Here is a 19,104-nt window from a genome sequence, read left to right on the forward strand (position 1 = left end):
CAAGCTCTTACAGAAGCAGCGAGCACCCAGAGCAGCCAGAGTGGCACCCCCAAGCTCCTTCCCCAGGAGCTACACTCAGGATCTCAGCCTCAAGCCATCATCGCTTTGAACTGTGTCTGTGAGCATCTGTGCTGTATCTCGATTTATTTTGTGCACCTGTTAGCATGATGTGTCCTAAGGTAAATGCTTCTTCCATGTATGCTATTTCAGCTTAGGAAAGGCTTCATCAGAATTCTCTCAGATCATGGGGAAACCTGTATCGCCCCTTTCCCAGCCCTGCTCCATGGCCTCCACCCAAAGAACGAGCCACGTCCCAGCTACCTAAGAGATCTCAGCAGGAAAATCTGCCCCAGGCCTGTTAAAGGTGGAAAGCAAAAGCCCGAGACCTAAGCTATCTGAACCTTGAAAAACGTATGACTCAGTTATCTTAATACTGGCACTGAGCTGGGGATATTCTGTCCTGTGTTTTACTTCCACAGGCAGACTGGTATCCAAAACAGAGACTATGCAAGTAACACACACAGACCCTTTGTAACATAAGAAATTGGTGAAGACGAGCAACCACAGCCTTAATCTGCATTTTAAACACAGCTTTCAGATGTTTGGGGGGTTACATCATAATCTAATCTTGGCTTGGGGAATAGATGGCTACACTCTTCTGAAATCATGTCTACTGAGAGTGGCTATTTATTTGCACCCCTCACCTCCCATCTCTATACAAAATTGCCAGGAAATGCCCACTCCTTTAGGGGAGATATTTCTCTTTTCAAGTTGAAGATATACTGTCCATAGCTCATTTCAGGGTGCACATTTTTAGCATCTTCCTCCAACTCAGTTCGGCAGCTTTGGCAGTCGGTGGTTTTCTGTCAGAGCAGAGCCAGCACCAAGTCCAGCAAGGAAGATGTGCCCAGCTCACAGCCGGAGTGTGTGCGTCTTGGTTAGTCATTCACTTCCATCCAGTGGACGTTTGTAAACGTCTTGCTGTCCATTTTGTCAATGAACAGGCAGCCCTGCAAGTGGTCCATCTCGTGCTGGATGATGCGGGCTGCCCACCCACTCGCCTGCCACACCACCTGCTCTCCTCTAGGGTCCAACCCTGCAGAGGAAGGTACAGCCTGGGTGAGGACATGCTGGAACTGCATCATTCTCAACCTGCTAAGACTTTCCCTGCCCCTGGCTGTGTTTACAAGAGGCAACATCGGAAGGGAATGCAGACGGCAGCCCCTCTCCATCCTAAAAACGAAGTCTGAACTCGGACTCTACCAAGTATTCAACCAGGTTCCCAACCCTGACAGGTGGGTTGCTAGGCTCACTATGGGGCTAAAATGAGAAATGATCTTCCCAAGTGGCTTGCTCAAGAAGAACCACCATCCCAACCCTCCAGCAAAGAATCACATTCTGCACAATATCCTGTGGTATGACAGACAGGTACTGGCTTATCACCCTGAGCTAGGCAAAGATGGGTTCCACTTCTCCCAAGCCACCACGACAGATCTAATAGCAGAGATGTGTGTGTGAGACAGAGAGAGAGAAGAGACACGGGGTGAGCGACAGGGCAGAGAACGGGGTGAGAGCTCATAGTGGAACCAGGCCACCCTTCCAGTCCCCACCCCTGTGCCCCAGTTGAGCTGGCCCTGCTCTCACAGGCACCTCCTGCCCCATCCGCCGTCCTGAATTTCGTCCACTCTGGGTCTGCTTTTTGTTCATGTCGGTAGGCTCCTCAGATCAGCCATCGACATGTCTACACTTCAACTGCAACTTGGCGTAAACTGTTTCGTGGGATCCGAGCCCGCCGCCTACACTGGTTGAATGGGAGCACACAGGAACCCAGTCGCCGCCCCAGGGACCCCACCTCTCCGCACCTGAGATCTGCACCGCCTGGAAGCGGGGCACGCAAGCAAGGAAGCCGGCGACACTCTCGCAGCCCTCAGGGAAGGTGACCAGGCGGCTGTCCAGCACCCGCAGGCTGGGATTCACGAACACGCGGAGGGGGAAGGGCTCCATCTGACGGGCCTCGCGCACACGCGGCGCGCAAGCGCGGAAGAGCGCCTCGGGGAACTCCAGCGCCAGTACCTGCAGCGGCACTCCGAGTTGCGGCGCGCTCAAGCCCACGCAATGCCGGCGCCGCATCACTTGCACTAGCCGCTCCACCAGCCGCTGCAGCTCGGGTCCCGCCAGCTGCGCCGGCTCTACCGGGGCCGCCACGGCCCGCAGCACCGGATCCCCAACCTGGCACACGCGCGGGTACGGCGGCTCCGGCGTTCCCTGCACCAGACGCCGCACGTAGCGCCAGTAGGAGCGCCGGCGCGCCGGCCCCTCGAGTCCATCCCGGGCGGGCGTGGAGCTGTAGGCTCGGGCGCCGCCGACCGCTACCCGCTCTCCCCACAGCAGGGCCGACCCAACGCACCGCGGCGCCCGCAGCCACCGCAGCAGCAGCCCAGCCCCCAGGTGACCCATGGCGCGTGGAGCAGAGTCGCCCGCCCGGACGCGTCCCTCGCCGGCCCCCGTAGCCGAGGTTCCGCCGCCAGGGACGCCGGGAAGTGAAGTTTCCGTGCACCTTCCGGGAGCGCTGGCGCCGCTACCCGTACGCAGCCTGCCTCTCCGCGGCGGCTTTCGGCCTTATTAAGTCCCGTTTCTGGTAGTTTAACCAAGCATTTACAAGAATAGCCAAGAGGTTCACTATTTTTAAAATTTAATTGGAGTATGGTTGCTTTACAGTATTGGGGGGGTTCTCTCTTGAATTACGCCTTTTGCAGCCTCTCCCACGCGTGGCAACACCCGTTCCCACCGGGGTTGCGTAACCTTCCCCGGCCCCACGCCCAGGTACAGGCCGCACAGGCCTGGGGGGCAGGCAGCACCGGTCAGATGCCCGCACTAGGCTCGTCCGGCTGCGGGGGCCCCGCGGACTCCACCTCCTCCTGCCCCGCGTCAGGGACAGCCGGGGTGACCGGCTCGGGGCTCGGCGCCTTGGGCGGCAGTGCTGGCGCTGGAGCCGGGAGCTCGGGGACTAGCTCCTTGGCCAGACAGAAGACCGGCTCTCTCTTGGGCAGAATAAAGGCCAGAGGCTCCTGGACGACGCTGACGTTCACGTGCCCCAGGTTTCCGTACTTGGAAAGCTGAGTGGGTGGAATGCCTGACCCAGAAAGTAAAGAACATAAGTGAAAAAAGCGTTAAATATTGATGTGTCTACAAGGGGAAAAAACCCAAAATACTTATTGGGAGTGACGAACACAGCACATTTCAGTAGAGTAAAAGTCACCTTTGTGATAGGGGACAGGGAGCTGTGCCGTAAAAGCCAGACTGTGAAGGTAATCGAAACAGCAGAGTGCAGGGCGGATGGAGACAGACTGCCAGGAGAGCCTGGACAGGCACCGGCTTCCCCGGACAGGGCCAAGGAGAAGCTGGGGGAGCCAAGAGCAGCCACTCTGTTGGTGCGACCACTGCCCACTGCCCTCCCGCATGCCCTTCGCCACACAGAGACAGTGGACAAAGGGATACGAAGGCAAATTACCAAAAAATACTTCATAAACACCGTCTATAAGCATTTCATGGCAATAGAATCATACATTATGGTTTTTTGTGATTGGCTTCTTTCACTTAGCCAGATATAAACAAACTGAATGAGTCTACTGATAAGAAACGTCCAGAAAGCGAGAATCTACTGCAACAGAAAGTAGGTTAGTAGTTGCCAGGGGCTAAGGGTGGGATTGGGGAATGAGCACAGATGGACACCAGGGATCTTTGGGGTGATGGAAATGTTCTAAAATTAGAGGATAGCAATGGCTGTACACACCTCTGTACATTTTTACTAAAAACTGAATTTTAAAAATAGGTGAATTACTTAGTATGTGAATTATGTCAATAAAATAGTTTTAAAAATCTTATCTTCTCCTCTCTTACCTAAGGTCTGTGCTATCTGAGCTGGAGGAAAAAGGACTTGGAGACAGCGATTTAAATAAGGAACAAGGTCTTCCAGCAAGACAGTGCAGAACTGGACAAAGAGCTCTTGCTCCCCACTGCTGAACGCAGCCTCTTCTGCACGATGGAAGGCCAGGATTACTTTAGTTACCTAGGAGAAAAGGGCACCACCAATTACCTGTTAATCTATCCCCATCAAAAGTGACAAAGATGTGCAGCCCTGAAGTTTTCCAAAAGAACAGTCCTTCCAAACAGTACATCATTATCTTGTTTAAATTCACAATTGTGGTCAGTCTTCACAACTCTGTCACTTCAGTGATGTAGTTCTTACTCAACTAGTTTTATTATTTGCGCAGTTTCCCGAGCAGGAACATCATGAAATACACAGACTACATCATTTTTGGCTCCCATGGGAGATGGACTAGAACTCTGATGGATCCAGGAAAATATCAGCAATACCATAAGAGGTTTTACTGAGTAAGGCCTCTGACGTTCCAGAATGCTAGAACCACTAGAAAACTGTAAAGGAGGAGGAAAACAGACCTGGAAAAGAACATACATTATTTCCACATATAAAGAACATTCACTATTTCCACATACAAATAACAGAGTAAGCCTAGCTAACATTACAGACAGGTGTCATGGTGACAGGGTTAAGAACAGAGACTGGGAAATTGCCTGGTGGTTCAGTGGTTAGGATGCCAGGGCCTGGGTTCAATCCCTGGTCACAAGCTGCAATGTACTGCCAAACAAACAAGTAAATAACAAAGAGCCTCTGGTGCCAGATGTTCTGAGCTCTAGTTCCAGCTGTGCACTCTGCTTCTGTGGCCTCTGATTACTTAAGCCCTCTGTGTCTGATAGTTCACTCATCTATAAAGCAGAGCCAGCAAAAGGACCTAACCTCAAAGAGTTGTGAGGATAAAGGCTGAATATGTATAAAGTATGATGAACTATGTGACATGAGGTAAGCTCTAGATGGATATTAGCTAATTACTATTATCTGAATTTCACTGACACTATAAAGCTTCATTGCTCATGCTTTCTTGCTGTTTTTTACAGGAGGACATCAACAGAAAGACTTGATGCAAGCATGTCACAACTGCCACCTGGTTGACAGGGACTATAAGATGCCATCAATTATAAGAAGCACCTCAACATCTAAGATTTAATGTTTAAAAATGTGCACCATACTTGGATATTAGTAAGATCAGTAGTGTTACTTATATTAGGCAGAATTCTAAGATGGCTCTTGTGATCCCCATCTCCTGGTACCCACTCCCTTGTTTTCTCCTCCTCCTTGAGCGCAGGCAGAACCAATAAGATATGGCAAAGGTGAAGGATTCTGCAGTTTTCATTAACATCCCAAATCGGCTGCATGTGAATTAATGAAAAAGGAAGTTATCCTGGGTGGGTCTGACTTAATTAGATGAGCCTCTTAAAAAGAGGGCTGAGAAAGAGACTCAGGCAGGAGAGATGCTCTCCCACTGGCCCTGAAGAATCAAAAGCTGTGAACTGCTCACGGAGTGGGGTGGTCTCTATGAGTTGAGGGCCTCAGTCCTACAACTGTAAGGAACAGGAATATGCCACTGTGAATGAACCTGAAAGGAGGGGATCCCAAGACCCAGATGAGTCCACAGTCGGGCAACAACTCGACTGCAGCCTTGTGAGCAGAAGCTCAGCCCAGTTATACTGTGCCTGGACTCCTGACCCACAGAAACTGAGACATGATAAATGTGTTGTTTTAAGATGCTGTGTTTGTGTGAGTTTGTCATGCAGCAACAGAAATCCAATACATCACTGAAAAATGACTACAGGTGAGCCACTTCATGAAGGAGGACTAACCAGACCTTTTCAACTAGAAAAACCTCTAAAACCACACTAAACCTAAGTCAATAGACACCCTGTCACACGGACTGGTGTATTACAAAAGTCTGGCCACCTGTAACGAAAGGAGTGGCCCCGCGGCCACCCCACCAAAAAAAAAGGCCCCAGTAGAGAGCCAACAGTCTGCGCTCACCTTGTCAAGGGCGTCCTCCAGGGCCCTGGTCACCTCCTGTGCCAGGGCCACGGGGCAGCAGAGGCGCAGATCATTGAAGGCGACCAGAATGCTGTTGAGGAAGCAGGCAAGGGGCGGGAAGTCTAAGAGCACCATGGGCGGCTGCAGGGTCCCCGGCTGAGTGACCGGAGCAGCAGCCGGCAGGGCACTGCTGCCCAGGACTGCTGGAGTCGAGATGAGGGTGTAAGAGTTCATTTCATCCTGGAACTTCTCGACAGCCTCCTGAATTGCTTTCTGGAAAGTGCTGATAGCCACCTGCTGGAAAACAGGCGCCAACTGACCCCGGAAATCAGCCCCCACTCGACTGAAGGACAGCCCAAAGTACATGCACTGGCCCAGCAGAGAGTCCAGACGGCTGCCAATCCCTCGGTTAAGGTCAGTCTCCAGCACCTGCAGGAACTGTGAGACTTTCTGCAGCACCCAGCCGTGGAAGATGGCACTCTCATTCACCGTGTGTTCACCCATGGCAGGAGGCAGCAGAGGGTCCTCGTCTGAGAAGATGGCACGGTACTGGGTGATAATATCGAACAGATGGACACGGCAGGCCTCGATGGTTTTTGTGATGTGGAAATAGGGATCATCATTGGGGATGGCAGTCAGGATGGAACGGAGCCAAGCATCTCGGGCCTGAAGGAACTTGACCCTCAGCTCAGCCTCAGTGAAGACATCCATTTGCCGTAGAAAGCCAATGACACGGAGGCAGGCAGGGAGCTGGATGTTGGTCCTCAGTTGTTGGATCAGCTGGCTCAGCATCAGCTGCATGGACTGGCGCACTTCGTTCACAATGCCCTGACAACACGGGGTGAGTCAGTACGCTGGGGAAGACACTCCCCAGAACCCACTCCACTAGCCCTGAGTATTGCCAACCAACATTCCCACCGCCGTCCTGACCTATGAGATAGACCTCCTAAAACTGGTGCATCCAGGCTCACCAACAAAGATCTGGTTCACTGTAGCCTACAGGCCCTGCCTGGTTCTCCTGCCCTCACCTGCGTCCTAATGCTCTCCCCTTGCTCACCGCAGACCAGCCAGAATGGCTGTCTTTTTTACTTCTAAACACTCCCAACTTCTCTCCTTAGCCTGCTCTACTTGGTCAGACACTTTCTGGTTTGGTCTCTCCCACATCATGTGGCTGGCTTCTCATCATCTAGGTCTCAGCTTAAATGTTACTTCTCTAGAAAAGCCTTTCCTGACCACTCTTCCTGGAGCAACCCACCTAGTCTCCTGGCCCACTCCCTGCTGTATTTCACTATCTGAAAGGATATTATTTATTTGCCAGTTAACAGCTTATAGTCACATGAACCACAGCCTTGCCTTTGTTCACACTAGTTCCCCAGCACCTAGATCACTGCCTGGCCCGTGGTTAATATTTACCAACTGACTGAATAATGAATGTATGTTTTATGAGCAAGCCTGCTTGCCTCGCAGTAACTGATGTGAAATATGCCAGGAGTTTCCCCAAGATTTCTGCCTACAGGGTCAGTGACGGCCACAGAAGTCCTGGCCATAAGCAGCTCGGTCTGAGTCTTCTCTGGGCAAGTTGGCTACCTGGATGACAGGGATGGAGGAGTATTTCCTTTCTAGTCGGCGTACGTAGGCTGCCAGCTCCAGGGCCTCCTCATAATAGCTGTTCCGGACACAGGTGTCCATGAGCTGAGGGATCTCCAGGATTTCCAGGATTTCCGTGTGCCGGTTTAGAGTCAGGGTGTTCATCCGGCGATTGGAACTGATCTCCTCAGCCTCTTTCACAAAATTCCTAGCAACAGTCAGAACATTTGGTGGTTCACTGCTGTGCATCCAGTTACCAAGCACTTACTGTGAACTGACCCCAGGCTAGACGATTAATCTAATCTTCACACCAAACTCAGGTACTTTTATCCCAGAGATTTAAAGCATCTTGTCTAAGATCACACAACTAGTAAGTGATTAAAAAAAAAAAAAAAAAGATTTGAATCCAGATACGCCACTTAACAAGCCATGGAAAGGTACTTAAGTCTCTCTGAACTGTTTCTTCATTGGTAAAACAGTATTACGACCCACCTCATAAGGATGTGAGGATTAAATGAGTTGATGGGTATAAACCATTTAACACAGAATCTGATATGGAGTAAATGTTCCTTTAATAACAGCTGTTCTTATTTGCATGATGCCCCAAGTAGCTTTGAACTACAACCTAATCCCCAAGTTCCCTCAGCCTCTTAATCTCCTCTGCTATTATCCAACCTTAGTTCCTGCTAGTCTCCCTTTCTTCTCTGTAACTGCAGAGGCCTGCTTTGTGAAGCCCCCTCTCTATTCTAGAGGACTGGAAGAATATGAAAGCTATTCTCAAATATTGAAAGACTCTAAAGAAAACACTTTCTCATGAAAGGCTGGAAGGCAGAATTCGGGATAATGATGGAGAGAGACAGAATATGGTTCAAAAAGGAAGTTTGGTGGGGTTTTTGTGGGGTTTTTTTGAGGATTATTACTGCTCCCAAAGGGGATTTCCTTGTCAGTCTCCTGTCAATGAAAGTTTTGGATCAGATGATCTCTGAGCCAAGCTATCGTTATGTACGTGTGTGTTGTGTGTATGTGTATGTTTACCTAAATATGCACATGTATTAAACTGACAATTGTAGGGTGCTAATTACGATATGTCAGACCCAATGGTAAGTGCTTTGTATGCATTCCATTTAGTGCTCACAAGAGCCCTATAAGAGGGATGTGCTGCTGGGTTCCAGTTCTGACTTAGAAACATCCTGGGGCAGTCTCAATTTCCTTATACACAAAATGGGAATGGCGTACCAACCTCGAAGGCTGCTGTGATGCTTAAAATGATTAATAAAATGCTCAGAGGAGAAGCTGGCATATAGTAAGCACTAAGTGTTAAGTATTTCTATCATCATAAAGACAGCTATTACAGTTATTAGAAGCCCCTCTAGCTCCGGGCCCGCCGCACCTGCAGCTCTGTTGGAAGCTGGGCAAGCGGTCAAGCAGGCGGCCGAGCGACTCCTCCACATCCCCAAAGAGGCGGTGGATGCGCTCGGTGCACTCGGCGCCGCGGATGAAGGTCTTGTAGTTAGCGAAGGCCAAGTCGCGCGTCTGCTGCAGCAGCTGCGCTCGCTCCTCGGCGAGGCGCTCGGGCTCCCGCCGCAGCCGCTCCAGTCCTGAGCCACTCAACTCCCTGAGATAGCGTCCCACGTCAGGCCGCTCGCGCCACTGGGCCTCCGGAAAGCGGTCCCGGAACAGCGACGCCAGGAGCCCTTCATCCTCCACCTCCCCGAGAGCAGCCGCGGTGGCTGTCGTCGTGGCCGAGGCCGTAGTTGAAGATGGGATCGTCACCGTCGCCGCCATGTTTTCGGCAACAGCGTCACTTCCTCTCCCGTCCAGGGAGGGCGCTGACTTTCTAGTCTAGAACCGGAAGTGGCTGGGGGGTGGAGGTGTCACTGTCTCTATGGTTTCTCTTCAGGCCGGCTTTCTTTTCCCGAGAGTCCTCCAGATTACGGGGCGCTAGCGTGGGGAACGATTAGAAAGGAGCTAGAGAGGCCGGCTTTGGGGTTGCCAAGGAGCGGCCGGCGGCTGGGCTTCCGTTTCCGCTAACTGAGGCACGAGGATCCGGCGTTCCAACCCAGCGGGAAAATGCGGCCGCTGACTGAAGAGGAGACCCGAGTAATGTTTGAGAAGATAGCAAAATAGTAAGAGTGCTGGAGCAGAAGAGGGAGTGCGTGGTTGGCGGGGAGGGGCGAGGGTGGGGCGGGGGGCGCGGTGCGTGGACGGCTCCGGGCGCAGTCTCCAGTCCTCATTTTGCTCTCAGCATCGGGGAGAATCTTCAGCTGCTGGTCGACAGGCCCGACGGCACCTACTGTTTCAGGCTCCACAAAGACCGAGTGTACTACGTGAGGTGAGGGGGCGCGGGGCCAGGTAGGCAGCGTGGAGCGGGTGCAGGCCTGGGTCCCACCTTACTCCCTCACCTCCTCCTTCCCTATCCCTTCAGTGAGAAGATTTTGAAGTTGGCCGCCAATATCTCCGGTGACAAGCTGGTGTCGTTGGGGACGTGCTTCGGAAAATTCACCAAGACTCATAAGTTTCGGTTGCACATCACGGCTCTGGATTACCTAGCACCCTATGCCAAGGTTTGTGGGGTGGTTTCAGCTCGCCACTAGGGATGGAGACAGTCAAGGCTGAAGGCCACATCAGAACGCAGAATTAGGCACATCTGCTATGCAGCGGAGTCCCTGACCATTGCCTAGGGTCAGTGCCAGCACCTGATGCTGTACATCTGCTACCTGGGCGTCGCTGGGGCTGGGGGCTAACCCTGTGGGGCTGCTTAGTGGTCCTTATCTCCAGCAAAAATTGAAAAGCCTATGCAGACGCAGCTCAAGACCGAAAAGTAAATAGGTGGCTATGAAGAGGAGCACAGTGGGGTACAGAAAAAGAGCTGTTAAACTTTTAGCCCATGGGAGAAATTGAAGAGTTGAGGAAAGAATCTCTTGGTAGTTCTCATCATGGAGTGAACGGTTTAAGGGAAACAGGCCTCTTTCCCTGAAAATTCATATGACAAAATAAATGATGTGTAGTAATAACAATCATTATGTTTTGTACCTGCAACTGACATAGTATTGTAGGTCAGGGTACTTCAGTTTTGAGGTCACAAAGAGTTGGGTACGACTGAGCGACTGAACACACACATACACGCCCATAATTCAGTGTAAAAGTAGAAAAGCTTTAGTTCATAAGAAAAATAAATTAACCACAGACGTAGTAGCTAGCTAATCTACAAAGGTGTAACTGTTAGCCTTTTTATGTCTTTTGGGTTTAATTCTTTTTCTTCTAGTATAAAGTGTGGATAAAACCTGGAGCAGAGCAGTCCTTCCTGTATGGGAACCATGTGCTGAAATCTGGACTTGGGCGAATCACTGAAAACACTTCTCAGTACCAGGGAGTTGTCGTGTACTCCATGGCAGATGTCCCTCTGGTGAGTAGAGATGGTGGCTGTTAAAAAATCAAGTATCTTTTCTTTCAAGAAGGATGTGTTTTCAGTCTGCTCTTGAGAGGCTAAATTCTTGGCACCTTTTGAATTCTTCAAAAAACTGTATTTTTTCATCTTTGTTGTTTCCAGACCTCAATGCGTATTTATGGAATGACTTGAGTGAATCAGTGTCTCTTCTTTTGAATCCCAGGGTTTTGGGGTGGCAGCAAAGTCCACACAAGACTGCAGGAAAGTAGACCCCATGGCGATTGTGGTATTTCATCAAGCAGACATTGGGGAATATGTGCGACATGAAGAGACATTGACTTAAAGCAAAATCGTCGCAAGGACTTGTGGCTGTGTGGAAGGGGCTAGTTTTGTTTCCTGTGTCTCTGTAGGCGCCACCGTCATGTTGAATTTTTGTCAACACTGTGACCTCTTCAGGGATTTCTTAGTTTAATATTTTCTCTATCACGGACAAATGCAGGCTGGATTCTTACTATGCAGAAATGACTCAAAAATTGGGTTTTGGATCTTTGTGATTGTGACTCAATAGATTACTGTGTTTTATATTTGAATCAGAGGGCTTCTTGTTTTGAGTAACAGGTTCTAAACTGTTGGAACTGAGGACAAGAATAGCTTGTTATTGTTATCTGTGATAACACTGTTTTCCAAACACGTGATAAGAACATAATGAATTTTCTTTTTTCTTTTTTTTTTTTTTTACAGGAAATTAATTTTAGTGGCATAATGAATTTTCTTAACTATTTATTAATATTATGAAAGATAGATATTGCCATATCATAGTAGTAGGTCATGTTTGGGATTTTGCAAATGAAATATAGATAAAATAGTAAGGGCAGTTTATTCTGTGGCTTTTCTATATGATAGGTGCTGTGTGGTGTGGAAGAAGAAACTCTGATTCAAACACCATTTCTCACATTTACCAGCTATATGGCCTTAGATGAGTCATTAAACTTCAATAAATACCTTACCCATCTTCCTAAGAATAGTTTTTAGAATTCAGAATCATGATTGTAAAGCACCTAACACAATGCTTGGCAAATGATGGTGTTGAGTACATGCTAAGACTTGTTTTTGTAACACTTATACTGAGTATTTTTGTTACTAAGAACAGGATATTATGAATATAATTTGATTATGTTACCTTGGCTTTAATAAGCGGTTTTCTTGATCTTTTTCTTGAGTTTTATGATCCCCGGCTGAATGTTATTTTTATCACCTTGATTTCTATTATAAATCTTTTGGTTTTTAATTAAATTTTTTTTTCTTGAAGTATGGTTGATATACAATATTGTGTTAGTTTCAGGTGTACAGCAGAGTGATTCATTTATATGTATATTCTTATAAATCTTTAATTACCTCACTGGATTGGACAAAAAGCACTAATCAGAGACCCTGCCCTGCAATAATAATTCAGCTCTTCTGTCCTCCCCCATGCCTTCCAAAATTACTTTTAGAATTATTTAAGTATTTTTTAGCAAAAAAGCATATAGAAAAAATTTAACTCCCTGTATTGTAGTTTCTTTAGTGCATATACTGCTTATTTTAAATTTCGAAGATGACATCTCTAAAAAGAAAGCATTTTTCAGTTACAGCAAAGCACTCTACAACTCCTGTTTCAGTATGCAACATACAAAACCCAGTTTATATATTTTTGTCCCATTTGTTTCAACTCTTCTCCCTTCCAAGTTTCTCTGTTAATTTCTAAATAGATATAGTGAAGGTTAAGAGGTTGCAATATGATGGGAAGTATTTTGATGGTAGCATTTAGTGCATACTTTAGAAATAATCAGTGTCAGAACTTAACACATTTTATTATTTTATTGCTGTTTTGCCTGTGTAGAGGAGAGCCATAGAGTACAACTTTCTGAAGTTGATTTTTCCCCCAACAACTTTACAAAGGTTTGACAAAGCTTGTGCCCCAGAAGGAAAGAGCTAGGGCACTGTAGTCATTTGAGCTTAGCATCTTGGCCTCTGTGTTTCTGTAGTCGTTGGGATATTGAAGAGACGCTTCAAGAAATACAGCTGCAGGATCCCAGAAAGAACAATGACAAGGCTCTGGGCTGTTGACCACCAGTTCACGTAGTTATAGTTTGATTGGAGAAGGAAAAAGTCAGCTGTTTTTCTCATGCGTGCGAAGTTGTAGTGTCGCCACATGTGAAAGATATTGTAATGCACCTTTCGTGTGCTCTCCTGCGGGACAGAAAATGAAATACAGCAAGGGTTCCTTTCTACCTCTCATCTAGCCTCACCTGGGTACCCACCAGCACTAACCTCCTATATTCACATGATTTTATGATATGTAAAAGTTGGCTATTGAGGGTGCAGAACAACAACAAAAAAAGGGCTATTGGAGTTGTTGGTAAATGGCTAGTTTTGTTGTATATGGAAAAATTACCTGGACTTCAGTTTTAAAAAAATAATTTTTACAATGAAAAACTTCAGTGCTGAAACCAGAAAGCTCTTCCAGAGTATGTCTAGATGTAGACATATACTTAGCATATCGATGCCGTTCTGGGCAGTGTCTTCTGTCCTTCGTCTATGGTAAAAGATGAGAGCCTGCAGATTTGTTACTGAAGGGCCGGACAGTAAATATTCTAGGCTTTGCAAGTGATACAGTCTCTGTTGTGGTTACTAAGTTCTGCCACTGTGGCACAAAAGCAGCCACGGACATGTGTCCAGTTAGCTGTCCCTCAGTATTTGCGGGGAGATTGGTCCCAGGACCGGCGGAGGATGCTCTGGTCCCTTTGTCAGCCCTCCATATCTTCAGATTCTCCACCTGCAGATACAGAGGGGGACTAACTGTAATTGTCAAATGAGCATTGTTTTGTTCCAGTAAAGCTTCACCTACAAAAACTGGGCTTTTGTGCATCAGGGAAAGTGGAGAGAGATCCCAAACAGTGAGATAAAATACTGTATTGGCTGAAAAGTTTTTCTGGAAGATAGGCTAGAAAATCCTGAACAAGCTTTTTTGGCCAACTCAATATTTGCAAACCATATATCTGATAAAGGACTGTTATCTAGAATATATAAAGGACTCTTAGTACTCCACCATTTAAAAAAACTAGATTTTAAGATGGGCAAAGGATTTGAATAGACATTTCTCTGAACTAGATATACGAAAGGCCAAAAAACACATGGAACAATGTTCAGTGTCATTAGTCATTGGAGACACAACTCAAAAACCACAAGATACCACTTACACCCACTAAGGTTGCTATAACAAAGACAGTAACACATTGACAAGGATATAGAGAAATTGCAGCTCTCAACAAACACTGCTGGTGTGATGTAAAATGTGTTACCCACAGTGGAAAAGAGCAGTTCCTCATTGAAGTTAAAAAGTTACCATACTAGCAGAGTATACCACTTTTATGTGTACAAAAATAGAAGTATGTTCACACAGAAATCTATATGCAGGTGCTCACAGCATCATTATTTATGATAGTCAAGAAGTGGAAATAACCCAGATGTCTACCAGCTAATAAGTAAAGAAACAAAATACGATGCATATATACAATAGAATATTATCCATCCAGAAAAAGGAATGAAGAATTAACACATGCTACAGTGTGGCTGAACCTTGAAAACTTGCTGAGTGGAAGAAGCCAAACACAAAAGATCACAGTGTATGAGTCCCCTCGTATGAAATGTACAGAACAGGCAAGTCTGTAGAAACAGAAAGTAGATGAGTGAGGGATTACCCAGGACTGTGGGGGCATGGAGGACAGAGAGTGAATAACAGGCATGCAGTTTACTTTTGGAGTGATGAAACTTCTGGAATTAGATGCTAGTAATGGTTGCAGGACCTTGTAAACCACTAAACTGTACACTGAAAGTGGTATGTTATATCTAAATTAAAAGGCTATGAGCCATTATTTGCTGATGCCTGGTAGAAAACAAGTGAGGACTTTCAAGAGCTCCAAGGCACAAAATTAATTAAGGGCTTCAAATCTTTTTGCCGGTTTGGTTTCTACCCAAATGAGCTTTCACTAGTATGATATTATTCCCACTAATTCTAATCTTTCCTCCAAATTTAAACTTAGTTTCCAGGGATGTTTCTCTCCCACAGAACAATTACCTCAATTGCATCCAGAGTATCATTCAGTTGTTTTCTTTCATTCTCTTTGTGGTCCATCTCAGGCCCCTCATAGAAGACTCCAAAATTGAGGTATACTTGCACGGAACCAAAGCGATTTTGCTGGTTTGCTAGACAAAGCTGATAAAAACCTGTACGAATTCCGAGATCATTACCAAGTTCTTGATCTCCTACCCTCCCACCCTCTAAATTTCCCTGGAGATAACTGTTCTCCAAAATTAAATGTGCTACTATAGACAAAACTGCAGATTCAGTTTTTGATGTGGAAGATCCTGCTCGCTCTTGAAACATATTTACTAAATAGTATAATGTTGTTTTGCCAAATTTTAGTAGCTTGAGCTCTGTATTGGATAGAAAACGTTTTCATCTTTTTCAACCTATAATTCTCACATCTAAACTATTTATAACCACAAGCATATTAAGAGCATATTGTTTGCCTGCTTGTACACCATTAGAGCTGGGATATCATCTTGATCTTGAAAGTAGGAAAAAGATGGATGCTGTGTGAATGAAAGAAGCTATCCAGGAGTGACTTCCTGCAAGGTGGTCTGTATGGGGGCTGCTGGTTTGGGGTATGTACTGACGCTTATTCTCAGCTGGGGTCACCTCCTGCACGTGGCAGTTGGGGAGCAGTGGGGAGGAGCAGGGTCGAAAGATGCTGCAGTGTATTTGATTATCTTAAGTGACTGGAAGGCACCACTGGCTTATCGGGGCCAAGATGTTAAATAATAATGCTGATAGCCTGTGCTGTGAACTGAAGGATTGTCTTATATACCTGTTGAGAAATACTGTCTTTTTTTGTGTAGCTGGCTGGTACAGAGAACAGTTCAAACTGACTAGTGCTGTCCGGAGTGAGGACAGGCTCTATCTGGCTGTGGGAATTTTCTGGTGACTGGAGAAGTGCTTTGTTGTAGAATGTGGATATTTGTCATGGCCGTGCATTTCCTTATATTCTGAATGTGCTTTTTGGTAACTGGCTCAAGTTGTTCTGATGACTGGAGTACTATCCCATAATAAATTTATTAATTGTAATTCTGTATCATAAATGGGTCTGCCTGTTTTGATCACTTTCCCATAATCTGGTTCACTGGAGATGATGAAATAAAATCAAGCTTCTGGAGCCCAGTCAAGGACATCTGATTAATGTCCTTGGCCATTGGCAGTCTACAGGAAATCTGGTTTCTAGTGTTCAAGGTTAATTTTTTCTCCTTACTGTTTCACCATCCATATGTGGAAAAGTCAGGGCTTTTGCATCTCAGTACTTATTCATTTCAATATTTCCTCATTATTTTCCCAATTTCAAAGAAATACATGATTATTACAATAGCTGTGAGAATGGAAACAGACCTGTCTCGTGGGTAGAGAAGTTAATCTGGCCCCGAACATGCTTAGAGGTCTCTATAAGGAAACCCTGTGGGGTATGTGCAGTGGCAGCAACATGCCAGTCATGTGACATTCCTAGAGTCCGCTGAACCTGCCGAGACACATTAAAGAGGGAGAAAAGCCCCTGCTACATCATCAGGAAGCTAACTGAATGGTAAGATTGACATCCAGTGACCATCGGTACAGTGGTTCTCAGTCAGGGATGGTACTGCCCAACCCCCACCTTGAATTTGGGTCACGGTATCGCAGTGATGTTGCGTGTGAGTAGGAGAGGGCAGGGAGGCAGCAATGCTGAACATCCTGCCATGTTAGAAACAGTAAGCAAGACAAAGAATTGTCCAAAATGCCAATAGCACCCCTGGTGAGAAAACATGTCTCAGACCTTGAATCTGGCCATGTAGTTCTTGGCTGAACTCACTTGGTTTTGACCTCCCCAGTGGTATACCAGATTTGGGCTTATTTGATACTTGACAGCAAGTAAGGCATTCAATAGGTACTTGTCTCCAAGCTGGATCTTGATAAGCCCAGGCTGTGAGCTGTGTGGTAGCTACTATTCTATTATTAATTCAGAGATAAGGAAAACCTCTGATAAGTTAGTATAAAATGAATTTTAAGTTACATTGGAATAAGATTAATATAGTTTTTAAATATGTAAACAAAATTTAGAAAGTTAATAGGTTTCCAAGATAAAGAACAAAGGAAATGAACAGCTTCTAAGTTACTGTTGAGCAGACCATCCTTGGGCACAGCATGGATTAAAGTACTTGGCTTAAAGCATTTAAGCAACAGGACTGACTACATAGAGAAACCTTGAGTCGGTGATTCTTCAATTTGCGGGAATTTGAGTAATATTGTTTCCCCAACTTCATTAACTAAAGTATCTTTGAAATCTCTGGGTCTGTCTCCAAAGTCCATGTGATTTTTTTTCATTCAGCTTGGTACCATATCCATATTGTTTTAATATTTAAAAAATGGACTCTTTTCTTTCCCCTCTCATCTCCAAATTCAAGTAAATGTGATGATTACCTCTCCAGGAAGAGGCACCCAGTTTGTCCCATGACTTCAAGCATACTGCCACAGCCCCAAATTTGAGAAGCCAAGCCATATGTTCTAGTGATTTTTCATCTATCAAGTTTCCATTTAACTGCAGACCCATTTCACTAACAGGTGGGGAGTCACAGCATAATAAAGACAACTAGAACTTTGTATTTATTTAAAACCTGACCGACCCCCTTTATAAAAGGAAATGAACAAACAAGAAAAACAAGTCCCCAGTATGACCACGTACCTACCTCATAACTGAAATAGAAGTAGCCAGTCTGGTGGGCAAATTGCCAGAAGCATTCTGTGCCTCCTGGAGGGATCACAATGGCAAAGTCGTGTCGATCTGCTCCACGGAAGAGGGGCTGGTCCCCAGTGCCACTAAGGGGTTCTGTCTTCTGGCTCCTAGCAGAGCTCACTAGGTTCAGAACCACCAGTCCAGCCCCAAAGAGCAAAGGGAACATGCTGCTCTCTGGAGACTCCTGTGTGTGCAGCCCAGTGGAATCAAGCAGTTTAGTATATGTGTACTGTCAAACCAAGCACGGAATCGAGCAATTTAGACAACTGCTGGGGTAATGATTAACTCCACAAGTAACACTTAGGCCAGTCTCAGGGCCACGCATAAGATATTCCAGAATAGAACTGGCATGATACCCCACATCTGGCTCACAGGAAGAATTTTTGCTTTAACTTCAAACACTCAGTGGCTTACCAAACATATTTAATGGGTTTCTGAATAGAACCTATTACTTCAGAAGAGCGATTTCCACCCTTCCTTTAGGCTGTCATTTTTCAGTTTTTACCTGTTGGGAATAAACATTAAGCAGGTTTATTTCCAACTATCTGAATGTATGGACTTATTTCTCAGTAGTCGCTGGGAGATTTTTTTTCATTCATATCAAATTGCTAGATGATACCTGTTGCTCCTATAAGATACAAGGGGCAAAACCTGTTTCATTGGACTTCTTTCTGCCCAGTGCTACAGCATAGGAGAGCAAAGCACAGCATGGAAGTGTGTAGAAACATTTAAATGGATGAAGAGTGAGCAAGAGACAGTGGTCAAACTCCTCCATGGATAACCCTCCTCATTCTGCTACCATCCACCTGAATGATAACAGTCACCTAAAGCTATCCAAAACCCACTGAAAGACCGTTACGTTGTTCAAACACTAGATATGTCTTCTTTTATCTGTGGCTTCTTTAGCACCCACAGGGGGAAAAAGACTGACTGAACACCCACTGTCTTTATGGAGGAGAGATTTACCTGCATCTTACTCTCACATCACCCTACAAAGGAAGTACCATTACCTACTGCATTAGAAATGAAATGGACATCCAGAGTCCAGTAGCTAATTCACCATCTACAAGCACAGCTGAGGCCCTGAGTAGGCCTCACATTCTGACCCCTCAGGACAGTGTGTCTGTCAGTCTCTGAGTTCTGACAGAGTCTACATGTTTTTCTCTCAGCCATCAACTTAAGCATGAGTACCTTCTAATCAAGTATCGCTTCAGAATGCATCATGATGAATCCGAGTGGTGATACTTTTAACTGTCACCAAGTATGTGCTGTTATGAAGAACGTACTTCATAACTGTGTTCAGTTCCAGCAAATGCCAGATGACATCACAGCAATCT

At 46.2% G+C, this 19,104-nt stretch overlaps 4 protein-coding genes across 4 annotated transcripts; 1 reads left to right on the forward strand and 3 right to left on the reverse strand.

The window, feature by feature from the left end:
• Positions 1-664: 664 nt before the first annotated feature.
• PDF (peptide deformylase, mitochondrial) lies at positions 665-2,467 on the reverse strand. The gene is made up of 2 exons (XM_052656076.1): positions 1,863-2,467; positions 665-1,096 (listed from the first exon to the last, which is right to left on the reverse strand). The coding sequence occupies exons 1-2, from the start codon at positions 2,455-2,457 to the stop codon at positions 939-941; spliced, it is 753 nt and encodes a 250-aa protein (XP_052512036.1). The 5' UTR covers positions 2,458-2,467; the 3' UTR covers positions 665-938.
• Positions 2,468-2,675: 208 nt separating this feature from the next.
• Positions 2,676-9,308, reverse strand: COG8 (component of oligomeric golgi complex 8). The gene is made up of 5 exons (XM_052656054.1): positions 8,913-9,308; positions 7,523-7,730; positions 5,936-6,763; positions 3,901-4,069; positions 2,676-3,133 (listed from the first exon to the last, which is right to left on the reverse strand). Exons 1-5 carry the CDS (start codon positions 9,305-9,307, stop codon positions 2,862-2,864), a joined length of 1,872 nt encoding a protein of 623 aa, XP_052512014.1. The 5' UTR covers position 9,308; the 3' UTR covers positions 2,676-2,861.
• Positions 9,309-9,563: 255 nt separating this feature from the next.
• On the forward strand, positions 9,564-11,410 carry NIP7 (nucleolar pre-rRNA processing protein NIP7). Its single transcript, XM_052656078.1, has 5 exons — positions 9,564-9,648; positions 9,768-9,854; positions 9,948-10,086; positions 10,788-10,928; positions 11,134-11,410. The coding sequence occupies exons 1-5, from the start codon at positions 9,593-9,595 to the stop codon at positions 11,251-11,253; spliced, it is 543 nt and encodes a 180-aa protein (XP_052512038.1). The 5' UTR covers positions 9,564-9,592; the 3' UTR covers positions 11,254-11,410.
• A 1,495-nt stretch (positions 11,411-12,905) lies between these two features.
• Positions 12,906-17,933, reverse strand: TMED6 (transmembrane p24 trafficking protein 6). Its single transcript, XM_052656077.1, has 4 exons — positions 17,721-17,933; positions 16,393-16,519; positions 15,028-15,176; positions 12,906-13,139 (listed from the first exon to the last, which is right to left on the reverse strand). The coding sequence occupies exons 1-4, from the start codon at positions 17,931-17,933 to the stop codon at positions 12,906-12,908; spliced, it is 723 nt and encodes a 240-aa protein (XP_052512037.1).
• Positions 17,934-19,104: the final 1,171 nt, after the last annotated feature.

This window comes from Budorcas taxicolor, chromosome 18, assembly GCF_023091745.1.
Source record: "Budorcas taxicolor isolate Tak-1 chromosome 18, Takin1.1, whole genome shotgun sequence".
NCBI classification, from domain to species: domain Eukaryota; kingdom Metazoa; phylum Chordata; class Mammalia; order Artiodactyla; family Bovidae; genus Budorcas; species Budorcas taxicolor.

Excerpts from the sequence above, each read along its gene's own strand:
- PDF (XM_052656076.1), bottom strand. The coding sequence starts at position 2,457 with ATGGGTCACCTGGGGGCTGGGCTGCTGCTGCGGTGGCTGCGGGCGCCG. Across the intron at positions 1,097-1,862 it reads CCAGGCGGTGCAGATCTCAG|GGTTGGACCCTAGAGGAGAG; the intron begins GTGCGGAGAGGT and ends CTTCCTCTGCAG.
- COG8 (XM_052656054.1), bottom strand. The coding sequence starts at position 9,307 with ATGGCGGCGACGGTGACGATCCCATCTTCAACTACGGCCTCGGCCACG. Across the intron at positions 4,070-5,935 it reads TGGAGGACGCCCTTGACAAG|GTAACTAAAGTAATCCTGGC; the intron begins GTGAGCGCAGAC and ends CTTTTCTCCTAG. Across the intron at positions 3,134-3,900 it reads TCAGATAGCACAGACCTTAG|GCATTCCACCCACTCAGCTT; the intron begins GTAAGAGAGGAG and ends TTTCTGGGTCAG.
- NIP7 (XM_052656078.1), top strand. The coding sequence starts at position 9,593 with ATGCGGCCGCTGACTGAAGAGGAGACCCGAGTAATGTTTGAGAAGATA. Across the intron at positions 9,855-9,947 it reads GACCGAGTGTACTACGTGAG|TGAGAAGATTTTGAAGTTGG; the intron begins GTGAGGGGGCGC and ends CTATCCCTTCAG. Across the intron at positions 10,087-10,787 it reads ACCTAGCACCCTATGCCAAG|TATAAAGTGTGGATAAAACC; the intron begins GTTTGTGGGGTG and ends TTTTTCTTCTAG.
- TMED6 (XM_052656077.1), bottom strand. The coding sequence starts at position 17,933 with ATGTTCCCTTTGCTCTTTGGGGCTGGACTGGTGGTTCTGAACCTAGTG. Across the intron at positions 15,177-16,392 it reads CTTCTCTACCCACGAGACAG|GTTTTTATCAGCTTTGTCTA; the intron begins GTCTGTTTCCAT and ends GAATTCGTACAG. Across the intron at positions 13,140-15,027 it reads ATACTCTGGATGCAATTGAG|GAGAGCACACGAAAGGTGCA; the intron begins GTAATTGTTCTG and ends TCTGTCCCGCAG.